Here is a 27113-nt window from a genome sequence, read left to right as displayed (position 1 = left end):
ATATAGATAAGAAACTTGAACTGTTTTTACCATGTGAGTTCCAAAAACTTATCACTCTGTTCAACAGATTTCACTACTGTAGATCAAGTTCTTAATTTATACAGTATAGGCAATGAATATTACAAAAACGTTGTATGTATCACATAAACTTTCTAAATTTCTACAATCATTTTGATCATAGTTGCCTGGTCAAATTTGACAGACTAATACAAAAATTTATCTGAAATAGTGTCAAATAAAATATTAATTAAAAATTAAATAAATATTAAGATGGTTTTTCATTGTTGTGTGAAAGGTTGTGTAAAAACACAGAAGGATATTAGTTTACATGTGATTCCTAAGAATTTTGAGGTAAGTACAAAAATTGTTAACTTGGATAGAAATATTCTTGAAAGACTTAATTTTTCAGAAGTTTAAAAATTGGACAATAGCGATTGGTCGAACGGACATCGAATACTCGAAACGTGAAAACTATCGTGTCTGCGATTTACATTTCGCCGCCGAAATGAAACTCCAGGCTTCAACAGGAAAATTGCGAACTAACTTAAAGCCTAATGCTTTTCCTAGCCTCCACTTAAGTAGTAAGTTAAAATCCTTATGTAACTAACGTATGTTTAATTTATTATTGTATGTAGGTCTTATAGAGGAACCACGAATGTAGACACAATTTGATTGTAAGGTAATTTTTATTTATTTTAGGTTCGCAATTTTTACATGCAGAGACCTCGAACATAAATTTGAACAAAACTGCATCAAAACGACCTAGTGAGTGAATTTAATTGTTAGATACTAACAATTATAATTTAAAAAGTAAATATAAAAATAAAACCTAAAGAGATATTAAATATTCATTAATGAATTTTTTAACTTGTTATGTCTACTGAATAAATCGCCATGAAACACAAGTTTATTTCCTTAAACGCTTGGAAAATTTAGCTTTTATTAGCGTTTATTTTAAAGGAGAACTTTTGATAGCGAACCACCATCCAATTCTGTATGATTTTTTAATGAGAAGGCATATTTTGTGCTCATTTACAATCTTTTTGGATTCAATTATACTTTATTAAATCACAAAAAATGGAATTGTTATTGAAATTTAGGAGCTTTTGTACTTTTTCACTATTTGATACCTAAAATCATAATATTATGTATATAGAACATGAGTTTTTTAATTGTTGTTTAAAAAATTTTTAATTAATTTTTATCAATAACGGCAAATTTAAATGAAATCAATTTTTAGGATCGCCTATTGCTTCTACGAGTCGAAAGATTATGGCCATAAATATCGAAGAAGAACAAATTCGACCTGCGTTTCCCTTGTTTCTTTTTTTTCTATTTTATCAAAAATCTATATTTTATTTTCATAGATTTGAAGAAAAAAATGTATTTACTAAAAGAAGGAAATGTGAGAAGGGTGAAAGAACTATCGAAAACAGCAAGAAAATATTACCATATTGCGAAAGACATGTTAAAACTTGCTCGAAATTTGAAAGATAAAAATGAAACATATCTTAAAAGATTGGAAAATGCAAACACGGATGCAAACATTTATTAGTTTTAATTTTAGTGTTAAGAAACACGATTTAAAATTTTTATTTGTAAATAGAATGTTTTTATTTTATACAAGGATGTGGGTTCGGAATGTAAATAATATTTTGAGGGGAATAGATTTAAGATTTGCTACTGATAGGATTAAAAAATTAGCTTTACGTAAATATAAGAAATATAAAATTAGGCATAAAAGTATAAACAAAAATAAAAGATTAGTTGTTTAATAAATTTATTTTATAATTTAAAAGCGTTTTTTTTTTCTTTAAAATATTTAATTATTTTTTGTTTTACTGTTTTAAGCACATGATTTGGAAAAAAGATATTTGATAGCATTTCAAATAAAAATTTGATACCAAAACATGTTCTAAAACAGTAAAACAAAAAAAAAGTAAAAATTTAAATTGTATTTAGATTTGGCATTGAGTATTTTAAAAAAGGCGGTCAATTGATTGAAGCGCTGTCTGGTGAACAGAGTGAGAACTAAATCTCAAGTTTCCTTGGTGATGATAGAGATGCCTATCTATAGTATAATATAAATATTTATTATCTATGATATATACGAACCAAATAATACAGATATATATCATTTGGTATTTCAAACTACTCCTCCAGAGGGCTTAAGCGTTACTTATATTACAACCAAAAAAGTATTCTGTATTTTTTGGTATAATGACTCGATATACATTGGTTTGTTATATTCACCGATAGATGACTCTATGCGCATAATATTTTTATTTCGTCTCATCATAGTGTATATTTTACCGAAATAAATTTTTGGTGGTTTTTTATTAGCAAAATCAACATTTTGAAGTACTTTTTCAAAAATAGTGGAATTCCCTATTGAATATTATATGCCATTGTGAATACAAATTCATTCACCCAACGAAAAATAATGATGCATTTGTACAGTTATTCGACTTTCGATAAATGCAAAGTAAATTCAGCTTTCTATACAAGAATCATACCTTCGTGTAATGTGCATTGCCTAAGTCTATTAATACTTTGAAAAGTGAAAGCTTTCATGTGTAAAATATTACAGATCTACATTAATATAAGTCTATGTCCTTAAAAGCGTTGAATGAGGTTATGAATTGAAAAATGTTCTTTATTCTTTTGACATAAGATAACAGATACAAAGGTTTATGTTTTCTATTTTTGTTTGATTCATACAATTACAAAAAGCAATATGTCAAAAAAACGAGAATTTACGGTAAGTCTAAAATAAGTAATGTTTTGAATGATATTATTAATGCTAAATTCTGGTTCAAACTTATAAATTTACGAAATTTGACCTGTTATTTGTCCATAGCGAGAGGAAATTGCCAAACAGTTTGAGTTACCCGAACGTAAATCAAAAATTGCTACACTTCTTAAACAAGATGGTCAAGCTTATTGTATTTGTCGGTCATCGGATAGTTCCCGTTTTATGATAGGCTGTGATGCATGCGAAGAATGGTATCATGGTGATTGTATTAATATCACCGAGAAAGAAGCAAAATTTATCAAACAATATTTTTGTGTACGATGTAAAGAAGAAGATCCTACGTTACAAACTTTGTATAAGCCAGTTACTGTTCCCAAACCTCCTGGTTCCGAAGATAGGCGAATTAAAAAACGTAAGGACAAAGAAGTTAAATCAAATTTTAAAAGATGTGGACAATGTATGGGCTGCTATCGAACAGATGATTGTGGAAGATGTGATGCTTGTAAAGATATGCGAAAATATGGGGGATCAAATCGGCTTAAGTTACGATGTAAACATCGGTATGTACAACTAACATAATTTATCTCAAAATTAACCTATCAGTTATCTTTCGATATTACTTTCACAGTAGATACTTACAGTAATATCGAAACATAACTATTATCCCCTAATTGATAAAATTAATTTTTTATACTCACTTCGGTGACAAAATTTTTGAATGAATTCTTATAAAACTCGACGAGCTAAGGCGAGATTAAGAATAAAATTGATTGAGATATGACGACTGAAAATGAAATTTTATAAAATATTCACTAAATATACAACAATGCTGAAAATAATTTTGAACTTTTTTTAAATATTTTTTAACTTTCAACTAAATTATAAAAAATTTTATAAGTAGGATCAAAACATTATAGTACAAGATCTGAATTAAGGTCGACCTTCACCCATCTGTTTACCGAATGAATGTTATTTTTTATGAAATTTATAATAGGGATATTTGTAATCCTGTAATGGGTTTCCTAAAAAATATGGCCAAGACAACTTTTAATAAAAATATCAAAACTTGGAAAGCTTGTAAACTTTATTTTTTGACTGATATTTGGTGGACAATCATATAGCACCGCATTTGCAATAAAATTATTTTTACTTAGATATGCGAGTCAATGAATTAACAGATGAACGTAATTACTATTCACAACTTGTATAAATGCGATAATAGTGAACGAAAAGAGGCAGACAACATAGCCGCTGCATATTCTTTATGGCTTTTACTTTTGAGTAGACCAAAACTCATTAGATATGCAAATCATTGAAAATTTCAAAAAAATTTTCTCTTGATATTGTCACTAAAAGTAGCCTTGCCCACATTTTTTTAGACAACCCATTGTAAGAATATTTGTTAAAATTTTATATTTCATAAAAAACTTTCATTCGGTAAACAGATGGGTGAAGGTCAATCCTAATTGGTATCTTAGACTATTATTTTATTTTTTTATTTACAATAAATTCGTTTTTTTAAAAAGCTCAAACATTTTTGACTTTCAAAATTATTTCATAAGTCTATGTAAGAGTAACAAGGTCCCGACTATATTTTCCACATTCATTAACAAGAAACCCAAACACGTCAATTGAAAATTTGTTCTCTAAATTTCAAACAAGCAGCTTTCTGGAAGAAAAAGGTGTTACTCCTTGATTTCGAAAATCTTAAGTTTAATATTTCCTTCTAAGAGTGGCCGTGTTTTTTATTTATGAACCACACGTCTACACAACAAACCAGTTCAGATTAATTGGACTAGAAAACAGAACGTTCCTAGCTTTATTAAAATACATATTTCAATGTAAATAATCGTTGGAATTTCAATATCGATTAATGATACGGTTTTAAATAATTAAATGAATTTATTTATCAATTTTATGATTCATCAATTATAAATCAAAATATTTAACTATCAAATTTGTTTTCAAATATTATTATCAATGTACGGGATGAGCCGTCAAAAAAGTAACAAAATTAATTTAAAAAAAAATTACAAAAGTTACTGAGCATTGGTTCTGAACAGGCGATAGATCGATCTTAACCGAAAGAGATTGATTAATATTCAAAATAATAGAGATTGATTCAAAATTGATTAATATTATTCTAAAAATTCCAAAATTGGATAACCAAGCACGAATCTAGAAAATTTTTTGATTTGGCAATATTACCTTTTTTGAGCAGAAATTAATAAATTAATGTGTTTTAAGCTTTTATATTTTCCTTTTTTTTGTGGCTCACTGACACTGGGCCCTTAGTTTCATTTTTTAAAAATACGAAAATTATTCACTTTGCGATTGAAATTGTTACGCGATATTTCCCATCGGATATGATTTTGGGTAAGATATCAGAAACTACACCATTTATTCTAAAATGGATTTGAATTTTGCATTTTATGAGTAAAATTAACTTTAGAAAATAATATTTACCAAATCAAAATTTAAAAACTTTTCTCAATTTTTGAAATTTTCTCTATTTGAAAAAATCAAATCATAAAATATTTTTTGTTTCGGAAAAAACAAGCCGTGGTAAGGGCTTCCTAGCATAATAGTAGTTATTAAAAAAAAAATAAAATAAAATAAAATAAAAACTTGACCGAATTTTATGATATTATATTTCCGTTAATACGCTTAGTTTCGGAATTTGATAGTTAGAATAGACCAAAATATTTAAAAACCATTTAATGATTGGATGAGTAATTTTCGAAATATCGCCTAAAATACTGTAAAAAAAATACATAAATTCAACAACTACACTTCTTTGAAAAAATTATTCATCATTAAATAAAGATTAAATCGACGACAGTTTAGGGACATCTTGTATACTAAAAATTGTATTAAATATCTAGAAATCACTGATGTTCGCTGTTTAAAGTTATTTTAACTAAACTATTCGATATAATTTAAGTGGTTATAATTAATTTTGTTGGTTGTAGAACTTGTATCAATTCGTTACAAGGGATGTCACCGGTGAAACGACGTAGAAAAGATTCTGGGGACCAAGGACCACCTGCGCCACATCCACATTTACAAACAATAGAGCCGCGGCAGTGCTATGGTCCTCGTTGTATAAAAACCGCTCGGTGGGGTTCAAAATATTGTAGTGACGAATGTGGGATGACTTTAGCAACAAATCGTATATATCAAGTAAGATAATAGATAATTTATTAAGGTATTAGTTTATATTAAATCTCACGAAAAAGCTAATAAATTCCAATAAAAAATTTTAATAAAATACAATTTTTTAACTTTCTAACTTATAAAAAATAATTCAGGTTTTGCCTCAACGTATCCAAGAATGGGCTTTAAGTCCATGTGAAGCTGAGACACGTAATCGTCAAAATTTAGAAAAAGTACGAGCACAACAAATTGAAGTACGGCGCATACTTGAAGAGTTGGATAAACGAATCTCAGAACTTGATCGTCTCATCCAACGTGCAAAAATGGTTACAATTGATCCAAAAGCTGAAAATGATTTAGCAAATGATGATAGTGATTTATCAATGTATTGTATCACCTGTGGACATGAAATTCATAATCGAACTGCTATTAAACATATGGAGAAGTGTTTTAATAAATATGAAGCTCAGGCTTCATTTGGATCTGTCTTTAAAACACGTATCGAAGGAAATGTATTGTTTTGTGATTTTTATAATCCAATAAATCGTACATACTGTAAACGTTTACGCGTTTTATGTCCAGAACATTGTAAAGAGCCTAAAGCGCCTGATAACGAAGTTTGTGGATGTCCGCTTGTTACTAATGGATTTGATTTAACAGGACAATTTTGTCGATTACCAAAAAAAATTTGTGTGAAACACTATGCTTGGGAAAAATTACGTCGTGCCGAAATTGATATGGAAAGAGTACGTCAATGGTTGAAAATTGATGAACTTATTGAACAAGAAAGACAGTTGCGACAGAGTATGGCATCTAGAGCTGGTGTACTGGCACTTATGTTGCACTCAACTTACAATCACGAGGTTATGGAACAATTAACAGCTGCTCAAGATAAAGAAGCCATTCAAAGAGAATTGGCGAAACGTTTACGGAAAGCTAAACGATCTTCTTAAGCATTTTTTTTTTTCATAGTCAAGGTTTCTTTTGTATATTTAAGAATATTAAACAAAGAATAAAATAATTAAATTCTTAATATTTTTGTCTTTAAAATAGCATTCCTAAACCCCAGTGACTAAGAGAAACAATTTCCCCCCTTAATATGTTCAGAGCTTTGATTGAACGTTTTAGCATAAAACTACATAAGTAATCATGCATATGCTTCGACGGAAATTAACAACCAGAGTAAATTATTCGAAAAAATTGAGTTTTTATTTTACGGAAGTACGGATTATAGAGTCAGCGAGGTAATTTTTTTTAATTCTGTTCATTTTTATATCGTATTTGTCTTCAATGTTGCATCTGTAATACGTATTTAAAGTCGGTTATCCACAAGACGGACTCTTGAGTTTATGTTTGCTTGTGTTTTCTAAAACCTGAAACATCATACTCAGAAATCTTGTTTCCATCAAACGGGCTACATTCAGTGGGGCCCAAAAAAAAAAAGGTTTTATCAGGGCAGTGAGTACTTACACACAGCTCTTCACTATAAACCAGACAGAGTAGGGGAAATATTTTTTTTATAATTTTTTTTTTTTTGATATGTACTACTATCAAATATACATGTATATTTGATAGTAGTACATATCAAAAAAAAAAAAAATGGATAAAATTTTTACTTTTAAAAAAATGAATTTTTCCTTTTATTTAAATTTTTCACTCTTTTTATACCATGTATATATGAAATATACATAGTATATTAAGTTTAGTCCCAAGTTTGTAACGCTTAAAAATAATGATGTTAGTATAAAAATTTTGTCATAGGTGTTCATAAAATCACCTAATTAGTCCATTTCCGGTTGTCCGTCCGTCTGTGGACACGATAACTCAAAAACGAAAAAAGATATCGAGCTGAAATTTTTTCAGCGTACTCAGGACGTAAAAAGTGAGGTCAAGTTCGTAAATGAGCATCATAGGTGAATTGGGTCTTGGGTCCGTAGGACCCATCTTGTAAACCGTTAGAGATAGAACAAAAGTTTAAATGTAAAATTTTTTTTCATAAACATCACTGTTTACTCGTGAGGGCGCCAATTAGGCGGAAATTTTATAATAGGTACTATACTTGATTATCAGTTATGTATGTGTCACATGTTTGTATGTGTAATGTGATAAATAAATCAACACTGACTATGCATGGTATTTCAACAATTAACTCAGTCAATTGTTTGTTTTCACTTGTGCTATATATATTTGTACATATGTCACCTATAAAAAATTTGAATGAATAATAATAATGGTTATTTTATATAGTAAAAAATCAATTTTCGGGATAACGTTTTCAAATTAATATAAATAAATAAATATCGTTATATATTTTAAATTTTGTTTTATTTTATTCTATCCCATTTTTCCTTTCAGAACAAAATTATTAATTAACTAATTAATTTTTTTTTAGTAAAGGTACAAACAAATTCTTATAAAATATAGATGAGATAAAGAAGTTGGATTGTAAATACGTAATATTCTTTTTGGATTTTCATTTTATTTTTGTGTGGTATTTGGTTTGTAAAAAAAAAGTTGATGCAAAAAAATTTTTTTAAGATGAAATTAATTATATGGAATTATGTGCAAGTAATTCGTAAATAGTTTTTATGTATTTTGATTTCATTTAAATAAAGTTGAAAACTCAAACCCTGTTTTTATTTTATTTTTCCCCATCTCTCTGTAGCTATACAATATTATTTCAGTTAAAAATAGGTGAGTATTTCGAACTTCACGATAGGTAAGTATTTCAAACTTCGTTTGCCATTTTTTTTTTGTAATAATACTACTCAAAATTTTCCGAAAATGAGTTTTACTTTTTGTTATAATTTAAGAAAGTCCAAAATATGAATATAATTATTTATTAATACGAATAACAGAGCCCTAATGGTATAATGGTTAGCGTATCTGACTTCGAATAAATAGTCCCTTGGTTCGAAACTAGGTGAGGACATATGTTAAAAAAAAGTTCATTAAATCTTTTAAGCAAAATCTGATTTTTATTTTCATTTTTTTTCAAATTTCCACCACAGCATGTTTGCCTAGTAAATGATGAAAAAATTAGTTTTTTTTCGTTCAAAAACTTCAATTTTTTTCACATTTCTACTAGGAGAACATCAAGGACGGACGGAATAAGTAGTACCTGATAGCAAGGTAATTGTTGTCACCTCGTAAGTCAGAAAGTTAGTGGTCTGCACACCCGTGTTTGGTGAGTGTGACCTCTAGTGGGCAGACCAATAACTTTCTGCCAAAATAAAATTTTAGACTTTCGGGGTGAAAACACTTACTCACCTTTCTCCTTATCAGGAACTACTAATTCCCACTTATGTTCTCCTAGTACAAATGTTGAAAAAATTGATAATTTTTTCTAAATTATATATTATTTTTTGAATATAAAATTAAACTGACCAATTATTTATATTAGCTGACCAATTATCAGCGAATGCTTCCCGATCGCGCATAGGTGGAGTTTTTTCAATCTTTAATAAAAAATTTTCTGATGCTGACCAATTAATGAGACCAACTGACCTTTTATGACCAATTTCTGACTTTTCAGATGGTATAATTGGTCAATCAAAATTCCGCACATGAGGTGCTAAGATCGCGGAGCTAAAAATGCTAAAATTTGAAACTTTTTAATAGGAGAACATGTCATATAGTTTATCTAACTCATATTCTCCTATTACAAAATATTAAAATTTGTATTTATAAAATTAAAAAACAATTTCGTTAAGACTAAAATTTAAAATTTTGTAACAGGAGAACATGTTTTATATATTTTATCCCACTTTTTTATAACATATTCGCCTATTACAAAATATTAAAAAAATACTTATTCTGCTTGTTTTTTTGGTTGTACAAGCTAAAATTTATTCTTGTTAAATGAAATTTTTAAGATTTTGTAATAGGAGAACATGTTATTTCACAAAAAAAAATTAATTATGTTAGTCCCACTTTCCTACTTATGTCATAAATCACTCTTCTGTCAGGGGGTGGGAATTAAAATAACATAAAATATACTTTGCTCTCTTACTTTTACGCTTTTGGTTCTCATAACAATTATCTAAAAAAATTGACATTATCTCGTAATAATAACTTATTAAATTTAATTTTAATCGAGACGATGCTAGATACGAACCGAGATACTTTGTTACCGGAGGCGACTCAGCTAGCCACTACTCCACCTTTGACATATTATTCTCATCAATAATGTAATATAGATACCTTTTACTTACCTTTTTTTCAATAAATTTGTTTTCTTAAACTTAGTATTTATTTTCTTTTATTGACCTTTTTTTATTAAACTTAGCCATTCCGTATTTCCTTTTACTTACCTTCTTTTCAATAAACTTACCTATAAATGAATAATTGTAGTAATATTTTGTTAAAAATGTAGGTTCGCTGTTTGATATTCCTGAAATCGATGTAACGGATAAAAGATAAAGGTAGGTATAATATTGAATAATAATAATTAAAGCAGAAAAATTGATAAAAACGATATTTTATTATAAAATATATCGGTACATATTTCACCTAAAATAAATGTGAATGAATAATGAATATTTTATACATTATAAAATCATTTTTAGCCCCTCACAAAAATTTCTTTTCGGATTAATTAATTATAATCCTTTTTAGTCTATGGTTCGTCGTTTGCTCTTCATTGTTTGAGTATTAAAATTATTTATTCGATTCTTGTTTATTTATTAAACAATTATTTGTTATTAAGTTAGCACCCCCCCCCCATAATATTGATTTCCATTTTTCCTCTTTATACAATGAAAAAAATAAATACTTAATTAATTTGAAATATTTATAATCCAACAATTGCTAATAATAAACGAACAATCAATAATTCCTTAAAATACATTGATTAAGGAAGTAAAAAGTGGAAATCAATAGTATGAGGGGCTAACTTAATGACAAATAATTGTTTAATAAATAAATAATAATAAATAAACAACGATCGAACAAATAATTTTAATGATCAAACAATGAAGAACAAGCGATGAACAATGGATTAAAAAAGATATATAATTAATTAACCTGTGTTAACCGGAAAAAAATTTTGTAGGGGGCCAAATTACGTTAGCTCTGAATGAGTCACATTGTTTGAAAATAAATGGTGACAAAAAGTTTTTTTTTTCACAGTTGGTAATACAAATGTATTACTTTTGACATGGATGTAAAATGTGATTGTTAAACAAAAAATCCCTATTCATTCAATTCGTTGTCGGCTGTCTAGAATATTACCAATTTTTAATAAAACGTGCAAAGATTTTTATTATTTTGTGTAAAAGTTATTTGAAATGGCAGCGATTAGCTTATTAAATCCCAAAGCTGAGGTTGCAAGAGCAGCTCAAGCTTTAGCAGTTAATATTTCAGCAGCAAAAGGTATTCAAGATGTAATGAAATCTAACCTAGGACCCAAAGGCACCATGAAAATGTGAGTACGCCTACATACACATGATTCGTTTTTCACTGTTACTTTACAAAATTTCCTTCGTAATTAACTATTAATCTTGTATTTATCTTCAAAATAAATAAAACATCGCTAATAACTATAAAAGACATTTTTTGCAAATTTAGGTTGGTCTCTGGAGCTGGTGATATCAAGATCACTAAAGATGGTAACGTTCTTTTACACGAAATGCAAATTCAACACCCAACTGCTTCATTAATCGCTCGTGCATCCACTGCTCAAGATGATATTACTGGAGATGGCACGACTTCCACAGTTCTTGTTATTGGCGAATTATTAAAGCAAGCTGATTTATATATTTCTGAAGGATTACATCCTCGAATTATTACAGAAGGTTTTGATAAAGCTCGTCAAAAAACAATGGAAATTTTAGACAAATTTAAAATCCCAATTGAAATCAATCGTGATCAATTATTGGATGTGGCTCGAACAGCATTGAGAACTAAAGTTCATCAAAAATTAGCTGACGTTCTCACAGAAGTTTGTGTTGATGCTGTATTGGCTATTAGACAAGAAGATAACCAAGTTGATTTACATATGGTAGAAATTATGGAAATGCAACATAAAACTGCTACTGATTCCCAATTAATCAAAGGTATAACCTTTTTTGTTTATTATATTAGAATAATTGAAACATCCTTTAAAGAACCCTGAATATTTTATGCAAAAAAATACCAGAAAAATTCCATAAAACACAATTTATATGCCACAATTTATCTCAATGATTTTCTTATTATTTATTGTCTTCAACACACTTTACAGGCAGTTCCCGATAGAGCATTCAGTTCCTCGAATAAATTCAATGAATTTAGTTTTGAATATTATGTATGATTGATATAATTTGTCTTGTTTTTTTTTACTTTATAAGTGACGACTTCCGTATTTGGCGTGAAGTATTCAACCAGATGAAAGTACTTATCGTCATTTCAAGAAATTACATTTCCTTAATTAAGAAATCTTTTACTTATGAAAGAAAGGACAAAATATAGTCGATCAAATTACGTTAGCATAAAAGCTCCTTTAAAGTTTTACTTACTCCTAGCTCTAATTTTAAAACACTTCGGTTATAAAATCTTTCTTAATTTAAAGATATTTTGTAAAGCTTTACGAAGTCCATTATGAAACACTAAATTAAATTTAAAATGTTAACTTTTTTAAAGGTATTGTTTGCGACCATGGTTCCCGTCATCCTGATATGCCAAAACGTCTTACTAACGCTTACATTTTAACATGTAACGTCAGCATGGAGTACGAAAAATCCGAGGTAAATTCGTCATTTTTCTACAAAACATCTGAAGAACGTGAAAAATTTGTAACTGCAGAACGTGAATTTATCGATCAACGTGTACGTAAAATTGTTGAATTTAAAAAGAAACTTTGTGATGGTACTGATAAAAATTTCGTCATAATTAATCAAAAAGGAATTGATCCAATGTCTTTGGATATGTTAGCTAAAGCTGGAATCATGGCTTTACGTCGTGCAAAGAGGCGTAATATGGAACGTTTAGCTTTAGCTTGTGGTGGAATTGCTTTGAATCACTTAGATGATATCGAAGAGAAACACCTCGGTTTTGCTGGCGTTGTATATGAACATGTCCTAGGAGAAAATAAATATACATTTGTAGAAGAATGCAAAAATCCATTATCAGTAACAATTCTTATTAAAGGACCAAACAAACATACTTTGGCTCAAATTAAGGATGCTGTTCGTGATGGATTACGTGCTATCAACAATGCTGTTGAAGACAAGGCTTTAGTTCCCGGTGCTGGAGCTTTTGAAATTCATGCAAATAATGAATTATTGAAGTTCAAGGATACGGTTAAAGGAAAAGCCCGTTTAGGAATTCAAGCTTATGCAGAAGCCTTGCTTGTTATACCAAAAGTATTAGCAGTAAATTCAGGTTACGATGCACAAGATACGATTGTGAAATTACAAGAGGAAGCTCGTTTAAGTTCACCTGTAGGATTGGATTTGGCTACTGGTGAGCCAATTAATCCTGTCACCAATGGAATTTATGATAATTACGTAGTTAAAAAACAAATTATCAATTCTTGCTCTGTTATTGCAAGTAACCTTTTACTTGTTGATGAAATTATGAGAGCTGGAATGAGTAGTTTAAAAGGTTAATAAAATAAATTACTTACTGTTTTCGATTTATTATTTTCACTGCGTTTTGTTTTTTACTCACAGCTAATTAATATTATTCTGCATTTACTACTCAAAATATTTCATTGCTTTAAACAAAATTTAATTGAGCTTTAGTTCTTTGTAATTTTTTACACATTATATTTAAATAATTTTGTCTTTCATCAATAAATATATTTATAACAAAATGTTGGTTTTCATTTTCCCTTTATTCCTGTTTGAGAATAGTGAATCTTTGTCGCGGCAATAAACTTTTTTATACAATTTAGCCTACACAGCCCCCATCCATTACTACTAATATACCGGATACTTAGACCAAACGTACATTTCTAAAATTAAAAATATTTCGTTGAATGTGAAACTTAAAATTACTTTTTAGTAAGTAATCCATTTCGAATCGTTGGACATAACTACATTTATAAAAATTGATGAAGTATTAAAGGAAATGTGGAACCACGGAGTTAGGTACTTAGTATCCATAAATGATAGAAAAAGCGCCCTTTCCATTTTGAATATAATTTAGGTGTTTCATAGTTTAGATAAATAAATTTTTTAGATTTTGAATTTGAGCCTAATTATGAAGCTGGCACCTCATATTTTGTTTTTTGGACTGTTTCTTATTGTTTGATGTCTTCGCATCGCATTTAATTTAAAACGAAAAGTTTCTAGCGCCTGCACTTGTTTACAAGATATTAGTGAAATTTTCGAAAACATATTATTCAGTTATATAACTCTTCAAACCTCTAGTCTAGTATCAAATTATTTTATGGTTCAGTCATTACAATGAATTTAAACTATTAACTTTGTTTTTACAACATTTAAATTATTTTTAACAACAAATTTTAAATTAGTTTTAACATAGATTATTGAAATAAATAAGGAATACTTTTTGGTGAAGTAAATAAGGTAATATTATAATTTATTCAAGTGTAATTTTAAAGCTATATCATGCCGATCATGTAATAAATTTTGAAAGTTTTTACATATTAACGGAAACTTTTTCTGTATCTCTTACTTTATAGTTATAATTATTTAAAAATTTGTTTATTTATTTTCAATTTAGATAAATAATGTCATCTTTAAGCGATTATCAGCAAAATAAAATCCAGGCAAGAATAAAAAAGGAATCACCATTTTGTAACATAAAAGACTACAAAAAAACAAATATAACGAATGATGTAACAAAAATAACATTTGGTGTCACCTATAATACCTTAGGACATGTCTTGTTTGGTTCTCTGTCATTCGGTATCGCTAGTATTGCAGCTGAAAATTCAAAAAATCATGTATACTACTTTGATACTTCAACGGGCGATATGTTAGGATCTACACAATCCGAAGCAGAATCCTATTTTAATAATAAAGTTAATAGCTGCATTTTTAAGTGTGATCTGGCTATGGCTGAAAAATATTTATCCAAATTATGCGGTTTATCAAATTCGAATGCCAATCGTTTGAAGTATGATATTTTGAAAAAATTAAACGTTATTATGAGAAATATAAAAAATGATAAGATCCGAGATGCAATCAATTTTGATGCAGTCAATGTAAATTTAAGCTCTTTACCAAACAACTTTAAAATAATGATCCAAAAATTGAAAAATGAAGCAGAAACCTTCTGTAATAACAAAATTGATATATCTATTGATAATTTTGATTTGGCTACTGCTGAATTATATTTAAAAAAATTATGTGGTTTATCAAATTCTGAAGAAAACCATTTGAAGTATGCTGTTATTGAAAAATTGATTGTTATTTTGAAACACATGGAAGAAGGTCAAATTCAAGACGCGATTACCAATTTTGAGACAATTAATCAAAATTTGTGCTCATTACCAGCTAAATTCCAAACCATAATTGAAAAATTTAAAATCGAATTGGACAAGTTTAATAGTACGAATTCATCAGAGCAAATAACTATACCTGAACATCCACACGAAGATTTTCATATTGATTGGGAATTCACCACACAAACTCGAATAATGTAAATTTTTAAAGCAACGTTACAAGTATACTTATTTTAAATAATTTTTTTCAAAGAACTTCATAAAAAATGAAAACTAGCTAAAGGTCATGTTCGATGACTAAAATTCAATAAAAGAAAATTGACACTTGTATACTTCATTCTCTATTTTTAAGCCTGCTGTGCTCAAAAATTTATTTTTCTTATATTCTCAATTTTTCTCATGAATCGAATAAAACGGAGATAAGCGTTTAGGTGCAAATTATGTTCTTGCATGTATGAGATTCCCGCATGTATGTATGAGATACTTTGCAATGATTTAGCGAAACAACATTCGTCGCTCGAATCACTTTTTGCTTTCCAACCAGCAGACTTAATTATATATATATCTTTCTGGTCTAATATTGGCAATGTTTTAAAAAATGGTTGTTTTTCATTTTAATATTTTGTTGTAAATAAATAAAATTAAAAAAAAAAACTTAAAACACAGTGACTTAGTTGCAAATGCAGATAATATCAGTTTAAAGCTTCTGACCAGATCTATGATATGACAGATCTATAGCTAAAAAAGATAAAAACATTGAGGAAAAATTACTAACCTTGGAATTTCTACAACAAAATATTAAAATGAAAAAATTTTTTTTTAAAAATCATTGCCAATATTAGCCCTTAAAAATATACACCTAACTTGTAGTTTTTAAATACAGAATCATTAATAAGAATAATTCACAATATAAAAAAGCTTTCCAAAATTTAGTTAGTAATAATATTTGACCAGATTTTCGATTAATAAAAAATATTTAGTTAAGTTACTTTTAACTGACTTCACCTTTTTGTTTTTAATTAATATTTCGTTAACTTATTGACTATTTCGAACCAATTTACAATTTCCATCATTTCATTATTATTAACATTTTACTAATTTTAATGAAGGGTAGATAACAAATTAAATTTAAAAGATAATTTTACATACTTTATCTTTTAACTTATCGTTTATTTCACAAATCTAATTTTAAGGTATTTAAAAGCTGGTTCTTTAATGTTTTTAAAATTGTTAAGATTTTTAATAAAAAAAATTATGAACATATTTTTTTCATTCATTATTTCTGTTTTCCGCAAACTAATAATACCAAATTCGAAATTTAATAAAAAATTAAACATTTTATTACTTGAAAATATAATACGGGAAAAAATTTTTAAGTTGTGAACCTGTTATTATCTTTGATCTCACATAACTCAAAAAGCATTTGCAGTAGAATGTTGAAATTTTGAAAATTACTTATTCGTGCATCATCCTCTTTAAGCAAAATCGAAAGAGATTTACACAAAAAACTTCTCAATAAATATTAGCAAAATGAAATATTTGTAATTTAATGGTCTGTAATTTTTTTCGTAAAAAGAAGTCAACAGCTAAAATAAAAGTTTTAACAGGACGATGAATGGATTCGAAATTAGAGCAATTTAAAGTTAAGGCAAGGTGATAAAGGGGCTAAAATTCAGTTTTTTAGCCTCAATATTCATCAGAAAATTAAATTTCTCGATAAACAATTGGGCTATAAACAGTTTTGTTTGGTACTAAATCATAAATTCATAATAAATTTAGTTTTTATTAAGACAAATGTAGTGACAATATTTACAAATGTCATAAAATAAAAAGGAACTGAGTTAAGGTTTTTCAAAAAAATCAATGAACAAAATAACTTCGTATCGATTTCAACTAATTAACCAAATTTGATGTTTATGTTCTAAAATTCCATGATATGAAGAATAGAATAAAAAGTTGTCAAGTAAAAAGAAAACATATTAGCGATTATCAAACATTCTCTTGTATATTTTCTTTCTACATGTTTCAATTCAATGAAAGGGACTCTTCTTTTGGAAGCATCCACAGATACAAGAATATAAATTGTTCATTAATTTTTATTTTTGTAAACAAATAAACTTGTGCCATAAGCAACATTGATTTTATTTTTAAATCCATAACTATTGAAAATAACAATTATGGGGTTGTCTGTAGGTATGAGCAGCATTTTTAAAACATAATAGATCTGTTTTTTTTTTTAATGTCTCATTTTATAATGTTACTTAGAAAGAAAAATTAGCATTTATTTCTATTGTATTTAAATTAATAACATTTAAATAATTACGATAGCAGACATTTTTTTCATTGAAAATATATATTATTTTTTATTGCTTCTTTTTCGGGGATTAAAAAAAACTGAATTAAATAAAAACTAAATATTTACCAACGGAATTTTCATTTGCTATTTTATTTTTGGTGGTAATATAAATACTATATTTTGTATTATCTTGACTAAATAATTTAATTATGTTCAAAAGAAAATTTGTTTTTCTGTAAAATAGGCCTTCAATAAAAATTTGTTTTTCTATTTTCTAAAATAAATATTGATGTAAGAAATATGAATTTAAAATTATTAATTATTTAGTCAAGAATTAAAATTAATATAAATATATTTGTATTTATTTTTTATTTAATTAATACATTTTTTTTTTATTAAAAACTAGAATATTTGAAAAAAAATAATTAAATTTTAAAAAAATCACAATTTTTACATTTTTTTTTTACTGAAAATACAAAATGGCTTTAAAAAATTTAGTACAGGAAAAATTGACCAAAGAATAATTAGCCTGAAAAAAAATATAAAACGTAAAATTTTGATAGTTATTCTAAGATTTAAAAATTTAATAAATTCATTAAAATTGGAGTGGAGAAAAGTCGATTATAGAAGCTAAAAGATATAAGTAACTGTAATCAGCCCTGCTCAAAAACAATATTACTAGATATGAAAAAATATACATATGTTGACGGAGATCAAACTCATAACCTGCAATGTTTCGGGCCAGAACTCATTGAATATTTTGTATTTATTTCGCCCATACATGTGTGTTGCAATAATTAGAATAGTCGATGCCAGAAAGGCTACAGTTGGCCGATATCAACTGTAATATTAACATGCAATATTATATTGCGGTTACGTGGAGATTCTTCGAGAAGACCATAACGGCTCCTTGCCAAACCTAAGTGCGTTAGCCCGTCCCAATCCACTACTCCTCAAATAGTCTGAGACTGTGCAAGTACAGAAAATTTATTTAAATGTCAAATTAGATAAACGATTCGTCAGTGAATATTCTTGATTAATCATAACTGAAAATCCCTGTCAATGTAACATTCTTTTAATTATAATTTTATGGGCATAAATTCAATAAACTTTTAAATCTTAAGACTTTAAAATAAACTTAAAACCAAAATTTAATGTGGGAAATAACTTTTTTTTTTCAGAAAAAAACTATTTTTCATGTACTAATTGCCAAATCAGAAAATATCTAGGAAGTTACATACTTAAATTTGTATAAGATTTGAGACCATTCCATTGTTTTCCTTTCTAAATTTATTAATTTGTATAATTTTTTTACATATTTAAGGTTCATAAACTAATTATCTCAAAAATGTATTAATTTTTTTAAAGGCTTTTCTAATTAGAAAAATTTGATCATATATGAATGAATACAATGGATCATACGAAGATAACAAAAAAAATTGTTTCGTATGTTTAAAAGGTGCAAAATGTAAACTGACTGAGATAAATAAAATATATAAACAGATTGGAATGATCACAATATAAAAAAAAAAAAATAAAAAAATAAGTTTAGGATCAAGCGTTTCATTTAACACAGTCATTCAGAACGGTCATTCTGAAGGTTTGAGATGATTTTGTTAGGTTCGAAATTACTTGCAAATAATACGCCGGTCCTAGAGCCTATATACAAAATTAAGATAATCCTGAAATCATATTCTAAAAATCAAAAGCAGATTAATAATATTTATTACTTTTCCAGTTTTTAATAAAAAAAAGTAAGAATTAAAAAAGAACACAAAAAAATATTAATTTTTTTAACTAATGCAAAAATAACAAAATTCAATAAAATTAATTCATTATTTTTTAATATAATTATTATTTATTAACAAATGAAAATTGTGTGAATCAAAATAAAAGAAAACAAACGTATTTCAATTGCCATATTTTTTTCTCTTTGTTTATAAATATTTGAAAGCAATAATTATTAATATCTATTTATAATATAATTTTTTTGTTTTAATTTATTATTTTTATCAATTTGATTTTTTTCTTATGTTTTTTTATTTCTGACTTAGCAATTATACTCGCAAAAAGCCTTATTTTAAATTATCGATAAAATTCATTTTTCGTCAAGAAATGTTATAATTGGCTATTATAAAAAATTTTGTCGGGGAATTTTTTTATACGTTGAGCCCAGGCTTGATTTTACTATTTTGATATGTAAAATCGATCAATTGGGTAGCAACATAAAACCTTATTAAAGTGTCCACTCGTTGACCACGCAGTCCCAGTGAGTAAACTAAAAATGGCCACCGGTGGGAATTTTAACTCAATCTATTAAAATTTAAAAATGAAATAAATATTTTTTCATGATTGTCTTAAAAATTAACTTTGGATAGGATCAATCATTATTTTATTTGTATTCCCAAAAATGATATGCTAAATAATAATAACATATTGGCGATAAATTAGTTTCGGATTCGACTTTTTCTTGTATTAATAGAAATACTTGTCATTTGGCCTCGACATAATCCTATAGTTTCTTCTGCTTAAAATAGCATCGCTCACCAAGAGGCACCACGCCTTCGGGTAACAGGTGGTTCTCAAGGAAGACATAGAGCACCCCTTGATCTAGGTGCTGGAGACCTATCTACAGTACATATTTTATGTTTTATTATTATTATTAGTCTACAAAAACTTATATTATTTTTTAGATTTTTGAATATTCAAAAAGTAAGCAAAATTTAGAAAAATCTAAAACTTTACAAATAATTATATGTTTTTTTTTTCGTAATAATTTAAATGCTTGATAAGACGCTTACTTTTAGAGAATTTGGCCACATACTTGAAATAAACTAATTTTATTCGCCTATAAAATTTTAATATAAGATCAATACCTAGTAGGTGCTGAATTTCCTTTCATTTTTCAGCAGTTCGATTTTCTGTAATAATTTTCTTTTTAAGCAGCATACCTTTGGATTATAAGGTTAGCTGTATATAAGTTCTTGATCCCACACAACCTACGTATTTAATACAGAAAGCTGATTTTCCTTTTGTTCATTGCATCAAGAGTCCTTGCATGATCCTAGTCAAGCAGATTGGTATTATTAAATTTTTCAAAATATATAACGAGACATTTAAAGCAGTATATTTTCATTAAATGAATTTAAAGGGCACCTTGACAAGAAATATAATTTTGAATCATTAAAAAATAAAAGAGGATTTAAATAAAATTATTTGAACAAAAAATTTAACATAGTAATATTTTGTTAAATATCAAAAATACACCATTATTTGACGAGAATTTACATTTTGCAATATCGATATCGATCCGGGAAGACTCTGATTGAGTCGCATTTTTTTTTTGAGTGGATATTTAATATATTATTGGGGGAAGGGATGTTGAAGATGGCGTCATTTATTATCCATATTATTCAAATACGCGAAATATTTATGATTTACGTTATGATATTTATCGAGTTTTGTTTGAATTAGGTTCATAAAAATAATAATTTTTGTCGTAGCCTCGGTATTTTCAAATTATTTCACATTTCTAGAATTTTATCGACAGTTTAATATCTTAAGGGGAAAATAACTCTGTTCTGTAGTATATTGTTTTTTATTTATTTTCTTTAAGTATATTTTATCTATATTTATTTTATTTTTACTTATTAAATAATATCTTTGTCTCGTTTACTTTATTGACTAAATTTAATAATTTGTTTTAATTAGATAATAATTAAAACTAATGATTTTTAAAAACAAAAAAAAAAACAGTAAATTTTCTTTTTATATCTATCTAAAACAAATTTTTTGACAACAATTATTTGATTTAACAAAATGAATATTTTTAAGAAATACTTAAGACAAAAATATTAATTTTAAATTTATTATGAAAGTTATATTTATTTCATTATATTTATAAGGTAATATTTACAGCAATTAACGTAATTTGTCTACTAGCTCTGGACCCATCTAAATCTCTTTTTTATTTTATTTTTTTTAATAATTTTTATTTGGTTTCATACAATATTTTAAGAAATTTAATATAACTTTCGTTTTATGTTTTATTCTTTTTTCGAATACAAAAATATTTCATTACAATTTGAATTATTTTACAATTATTTAAGAAAAAAGAAAGAATGTAGAATAAAAAGATTCATAATTTTATAGATTACCAAAATGGGAAAACAGTCTATAAATATGTAATTTTGCAAAAAAAAAAAAAATCAAATCATTACCATTTTTTAAATTCAAACTTTTTTCGTTGGTTAAAATTGAATAATGTTTTACTTCAAATTAAAAAATTTTTGAAGAAAATCGATAATCAGTCAGATCACTTTTGTTAATTAGGTGAATTTCATTCACTTAAACTGTTAATGATCAGAGCATTTTTGTTGTCGAATGTATTTATTTTTAAAAAATTATAAAAATTATTTTTCATTAAGAAAAGGTCGAAAATTATTATTATTTAATCCAAAATTATTTTAGTAATCTATGAAAACAAGTTATTTTTATAGTGAGTGCTTGAGTTTATAGACTTCTTTTTTCTTAATAAAAAAAAGTATTAAAAAATGAAGACAGTAAAAAACGATATTACAAGATAATCTAAATAATTTGACATTCTAATTATGACACGGCGTTATACGGCTTATTAGCAACCACAAGAGCGTCAAAAAGATTGGAAGTGTGACCATTTAATTATAAAATGGATTCTGGGAGATCGTTTTAGAATAAAAAGAGCTTTAGTTCAACTTTATATATATTTAAAGCGAATATCATACTTTTTGATAAATTATAGAGCTGTAATTGAATCCATATAAAAAATGTTGGTTCGCAAATATTTACTGCCACACAAAATTTCAAGCTCAGACAAAATAATCTATAAATATTTTTAAAAAAAAGTCCAGTTTTCTTGCTATTAAGATAATTTTTTACAATGTTGTCAGATTATTGAGATTAACTCGTAAAGTTTTCAATAAAATCATTGATTAATGTTAACTATTTATGATAATCGATTGTAACTCAGCCTTCAATAATTTTATAAGAACAAAATTTGCTAAAATAAGTTTTTGTACCAAAAACTATGTAGCGTGAAAGAATAAATACTTAAAAAAGAAATTCTTGTTATGATTTAAAAAAATTAAATACGCTTCTAATGAATTGATGATATACGTCCGAATATATAAGCACATTTTTTTTTATTTTACGTTACATGACTTCAAACGTTAAAATGTGCGTAACACGCGCACATATAATTTGGATAAAGTTATTATTTCAAAATAAACATATTCAAATTGTATGAAATACAGTAATTATTACAAAGCTCGTGGATACAATCATTTAAAAAAAAATCTCTAATACACGAAAATAATTCCCAAAATGAAAATTATTTTATATTATTTTTATTTTTTACTTTTTTGGAACATTCACACCTTAAATACACCAACAACATACAAATTGAAAAATAGTATTAAAAATGTATTTATTTTTAGGAAAATTAGATATTCATATTAGTCGTCGGGATATTTAACAACATAAAATTTGTTTTTTTTTACCATTCGTATTTCGATTCACTAAAAATAATTAACAAAATATAAACAATTATCTTTTTAAAACTATAAAAAAAAAATTATGCAGTTTTCTTTTAAACGTGTAAATGTTGCACATTACAAAATTTTATTGAAATCAAATATTTAAGATTAAAAAAAAAAAAAAAAAAACGTTTTTTACGTAAATAAGTCGGTGGATTGATTAGTTTACTTGAAAAAAATTGTCTAGTAGTTTAGAGGCCAATTGCAAAAATATTGCGTGACTAAAAGCAAATTTGTTAAATTTGAACAATATTAACTTGTTAAAAGGAGAATTTTAACTTGTTAAGTTTTTCCAACTAACCTCGTCGAGGAAAAAAGTGAATTCTAACGAATTTGGCTCTGACCTTTATTCTCTTTTTAAAATCAATTTAGCTTTGTAAATGCTAAAACGTCAGAATCAGAAATTGAATGCAAATGTAAAGATCAAGATTGACATTTTCATTTCCCCTCCCCCCATGTCACGTTCGGCACAGCATTATTATTTAGCATACGGTATAAAAAAACCTCAATTTCCTTCTTTTAGATTTTAAGATTAGTGCAATAAGCCTATTGAATTACTTTAACAATTTATAGTTATTATAAATAGTTCAGTCAAATATCGTCCAAATCGAATTTTAAAGCTAAAAATAGCTCAGAATATTTGATCCGAGAGCTAATCAAAGTAATCTTCGTGATAAAGTTTAAGTTCAATTTATTAAAAAAAAATCAATAAATTTGATTATAATCCTTAAACTAGCACAAAGTTTATAAATATTAAGGTTTCACGTTGGATCAAGCACCTCAAAAAGAAGCCTTTTCAGATAGTTTTAAATGAATTTCAGAAATTAAAGTATAAAATAAGCGTTTTTTCATTAAAAGTTATGATGTTTATTTTTTTATAACATTTGTTTTAACAAAATAAAACGAGTTGGTTTCGGAAATAACAGAGTTAAAAAATTTAACATGGTGGTTTTAGTTATATATTTGCCTTAATAAAAAACAGGTTCACTTCTACAGCGAATAAAATTCTATGCTCTTTTAAGTATTATAATAATATATTGGGCAACAATTGCGATTAAGTATTTATTGTCCACGAAAGAGTTAGTTCTCAGATGGACAGTAGATAACTTTACAAATTATTCATACTTTTTTTCCGAATGCGGGATAAGAATAATAAATTCCGTTATTTCTGCTGTTTCCAAGTGATCTGGGCAATTGGGTATTTTTTCGAACAGAACAGCGTGCACTAAAATAGTGCTTATCCCGCATTAGTAAAAATAATAATAAAAATTGAACTTGTGTTTTGTCAAATATGCCTTACTTTAACCAGCACTCCTACTTATCAACAAATATTATATTAATTTTACGTTTTAAATAAACTAATCAAATAATTCAACAAAAATTATTGATTTAAACCCTTACACATTTCAAATGTTTGAAATAAATAAATTCTTGTAATGTTGTTTTTACTTTAAAAAACTACATTTTCAATAATATAATACATGTTTTATACTATTTTCAGAGAATTTTCACATTCTTATATTTTTAATTTTTTTTTTTTTTTGTTGTATTATATATATTATATAATATAATATTATTATATAAACAAAATAATTTTTTTATTTTTTGTTCATTTTTTATTATTTTTATGAAGAGATTAAAGCATTATTTATTTTTATATACTGTAGCAGTTATAATTATTTTTCGTTTTTTTTCTTGTTGTGGTGTGAGTAGTAATTAGTACATATATGTAGCTCAGCAGTTTATTTTTTAAATTAAACATTAATTTAGGTTTAATTAATTTAATATTTAAACAGCCGTTGCATGTTTTGCCGTCTGCTTTTCTTAAATGTTTCACACTTTAATCACTTATTTATATAACACATTTTTATTGTCTGAAAGCACTTAAGTGTTTTTTGTTTTAAATATATATTTCTTTTTAATTTAATGCACAAATATGTTATTTTTTCGTTTTGTATGAAGAAGTTAAGTTACGATCAAAATGCAACATAAAAACTTTTTTTTAAATAACTTATTTGAATAATTAACACTATTAATTTTTTTAACTATTATAATTGATAACAATTTAATTCAGTTGCAAGATCTTATATTTACAAAAGATATAATGTCTTACGAATATATCTTTTTTGAAGAGTGTTCAAATCTGTGTTTAATATTAAACGAAAAAAAATAACTTTAGGCACTCACCAGTTTTCTAAACTGTGTCATTTATTTGTTGCACGCTAGTTAAAAGTAAAATAGACATACGAAAATAATTGGCAGTTTGTTTATGTAATAAGTAGTAACAAAATTGATTAAATTTGATATATTTAAGTAAAAAAAATTTCAAATGCTTCAAAACGAATCATAAATTTACGAAGATAAATAAAAAATAAACTAGATTTTTTATGGAATTTATATAAAGCATTTTTAAGCGTTATAAGGTAAATAAACGGTGGAATTATAGATTTTCTATAAGAATTATTGCAATTGGGAAATCAATTACTTTTGGCACCGTGAATGTTAGTATGTTTTGTACAATGTACATTTAAATTGTCAAAAATGACCTGGTTATTACACATTTCTTCAGTTTGAGCAACAATTTATATTTAAAATATCCGAATTTTTGTCGTTCGGGAGAAATAACTGGTACGAAGAAGTAGAAAGTGAAAGTCGGATTATTCTGATATTTGATAAAAACAACAAAATCCGTTTCAGAAGCCTTCAAGAAATATTAAATGAAAATTTATTATCTGGTCCACAAGCGATTAACAATTCTATTAAGAAGAAATAGATTCGAAATCATTTAAAAACTTTCACTTACATCCAATATAACTAAAGAAAATATATACTATTACAAAACTGAACAAAAAATATCCAAGACTTAGAATGCTTTCGAAAGATGCAGAATTCATTACCAAATAGAGATGTTCTATTTTAGTAATGGAGTTAATTCTAAAAAGCTCATGTCAATAAAAAATTATATGGTTTCTATAAAAGTAAGAAGACGAAGAGAATACAAATATCTCAAACAAAAACGGTTTTAATTTTATAAAAAAAAATTGTAGTCTTCTCAAAAAAAGTATCAGAAGCTGTAGAAGATATGTTGTAAAATTTTGTGCTGAATTGGTTTATAATACAACCCTCTTCTATTATTATGATAGATTTTGGGAAAAATTATCTTATTATTGCAAAAATCTAATTTATATTTGATCCAACTTCGTAGAGTATAAACAATTCGTCCTCCTACAAATAATTTTCCAAGAAAATTGATTAATAAATTTAAGAAACAGGCACTTCAAACTCTTATGTGTGTGTGTGTGTGTGTGTGTGTGTGTGTGTGTGTGTGTGTGTGTGTGTGAGAGATAATGAAAAATAACTTACGGAAAAAGAAAATATTATGAGAAGAAAAATGATAATTATCTGTAGTTAGTGAAAACAACATAGAAATTTAATTTGAACACTCCTCTGTAATTCTTTCATAGTTTTTTTTTTGAAATTTGTGTTTTTGCAACAAAATAATAAATAATAAAATTTCACAAAACAATATTTTAATTACAACAAAAATATATCTTGATCGATTATCATCAAAAACATTTTTTTTTACATGACATTAAACATAGTTTTTTATTAGATGATATCTTATTTATATAAATGAACAGTGTTTTTTTTTATATTTAACTTTTTTTTAGTCTATTTTTATTAATATTATTTTATCAGCGTTTTTTTTAACTAAAGTGTCGCTAATTATATTTTATTACGGAAGTATTGGTTTGATCATTGTCCACTGTAATATTGTACCTTGCCACCATTTTGTTGATTTACAATGTCTTCCCAGGCTGAAAAATAAGTTTAATTAAATAAATTATTAGAAAAATATTCAATTTTAAATTATGTATTTATGGGATCATGAAAAGTTGAAATTAATCTGCACTAATTCTGTAATTAAACTATACACTT

The 27113-nt window shown here is 26.4% G+C and overlaps 5 protein-coding genes across 8 annotated transcripts in view; 4 read left to right on the top strand and 1 right to left on the bottom strand.

The window, feature by feature from the left end:
- Nucleotides 1–243: 243 nt before the first annotated feature.
- LOC123301138 lies at nucleotides 244–1555 on the top strand. The gene is made up of 4 exons (XM_044883871.1): nucleotides 244–351; nucleotides 410–581; nucleotides 1241–1310; nucleotides 1414–1555. Exons 1-4 carry the CDS (start codon nucleotides 271–273, stop codon nucleotides 1553–1555), a joined length of 465 nt encoding a protein of 154 aa, XP_044739806.1. The 5' UTR covers nucleotides 244–270.
- A 1074-nt stretch (nucleotides 1556–2629) lies between these two features.
- Nucleotides 2630–6908, top strand: LOC123299860 (CXXC-type zinc finger protein 1-like). Its single transcript, XM_044882256.1, has 4 exons — nucleotides 2630–2761; nucleotides 2861–3315; nucleotides 5728–5938; nucleotides 6067–6908. Exons 1-4 carry the CDS (start codon nucleotides 2738–2740, stop codon nucleotides 6862–6864), a joined length of 1488 nt encoding a protein of 495 aa, XP_044738191.1. The 5' UTR covers nucleotides 2630–2737; the 3' UTR covers nucleotides 6865–6908.
- Nucleotides 6909–11088: 4180 nt separating this feature from the next.
- On the top strand, nucleotides 11089–13575 carry LOC123299859 (T-complex protein 1 subunit zeta). The gene is made up of 3 exons (XM_044882255.1): nucleotides 11089–11336; nucleotides 11480–11967; nucleotides 12533–13575. The coding sequence occupies exons 1-3, from the start codon at nucleotides 11200–11202 to the stop codon at nucleotides 13498–13500; spliced, it is 1593 nt and encodes a 530-aa protein (XP_044738190.1). The 5' UTR covers nucleotides 11089–11199; the 3' UTR covers nucleotides 13501–13575.
- A 734-nt stretch (nucleotides 13576–14309) lies between these two features.
- On the top strand, nucleotides 14310–16144 carry LOC123299861. The gene is made up of 2 exons (XM_044882257.1): nucleotides 14310–14424; nucleotides 14582–16144. The coding sequence occupies exon 2, from the start codon at nucleotides 14589–14591 to the stop codon at nucleotides 15504–15506; it is 918 nt and encodes a 305-aa protein (XP_044738192.1). The 5' UTR covers nucleotides 14310–14424; nucleotides 14582–14588; the 3' UTR covers nucleotides 15507–16144.
- A 10693-nt stretch (nucleotides 16145–26837) lies between these two features.
- LOC123299705 (probable serine/threonine-protein kinase DDB_G0282963) overlaps nucleotides 26838–27113 on the bottom strand; it is a 31068-nt gene continuing 30792 nt past the window's right edge. For all 4 annotated transcript variants that reach the window (XM_044882011.1, XM_044882014.1, XM_044882013.1 and 1 more), the window contains one exon: nucleotides 26838–26992. In XM_044882011.1, the coding sequence (XP_044737946.1) occupies nucleotides 26931–26992 (62 nt within the window). In that variant the 3' untranslated portion in view covers nucleotides 26838–26930. The remainder of the gene's footprint in view (nucleotides 26993–27113) is intronic.

Source organism: Chrysoperla carnea, chromosome 5 (genome assembly GCF_905475395.1).
Source record: "Chrysoperla carnea chromosome 5, inChrCarn1.1, whole genome shotgun sequence".
In the NCBI taxonomy this organism is placed as follows: domain Eukaryota; kingdom Metazoa; phylum Arthropoda; class Insecta; order Neuroptera; family Chrysopidae; genus Chrysoperla; species Chrysoperla carnea.
The sequence above is the reverse complement of the archived record's forward strand: the minus strand, read 5'-3'. Positions and strand labels throughout refer to the sequence as shown.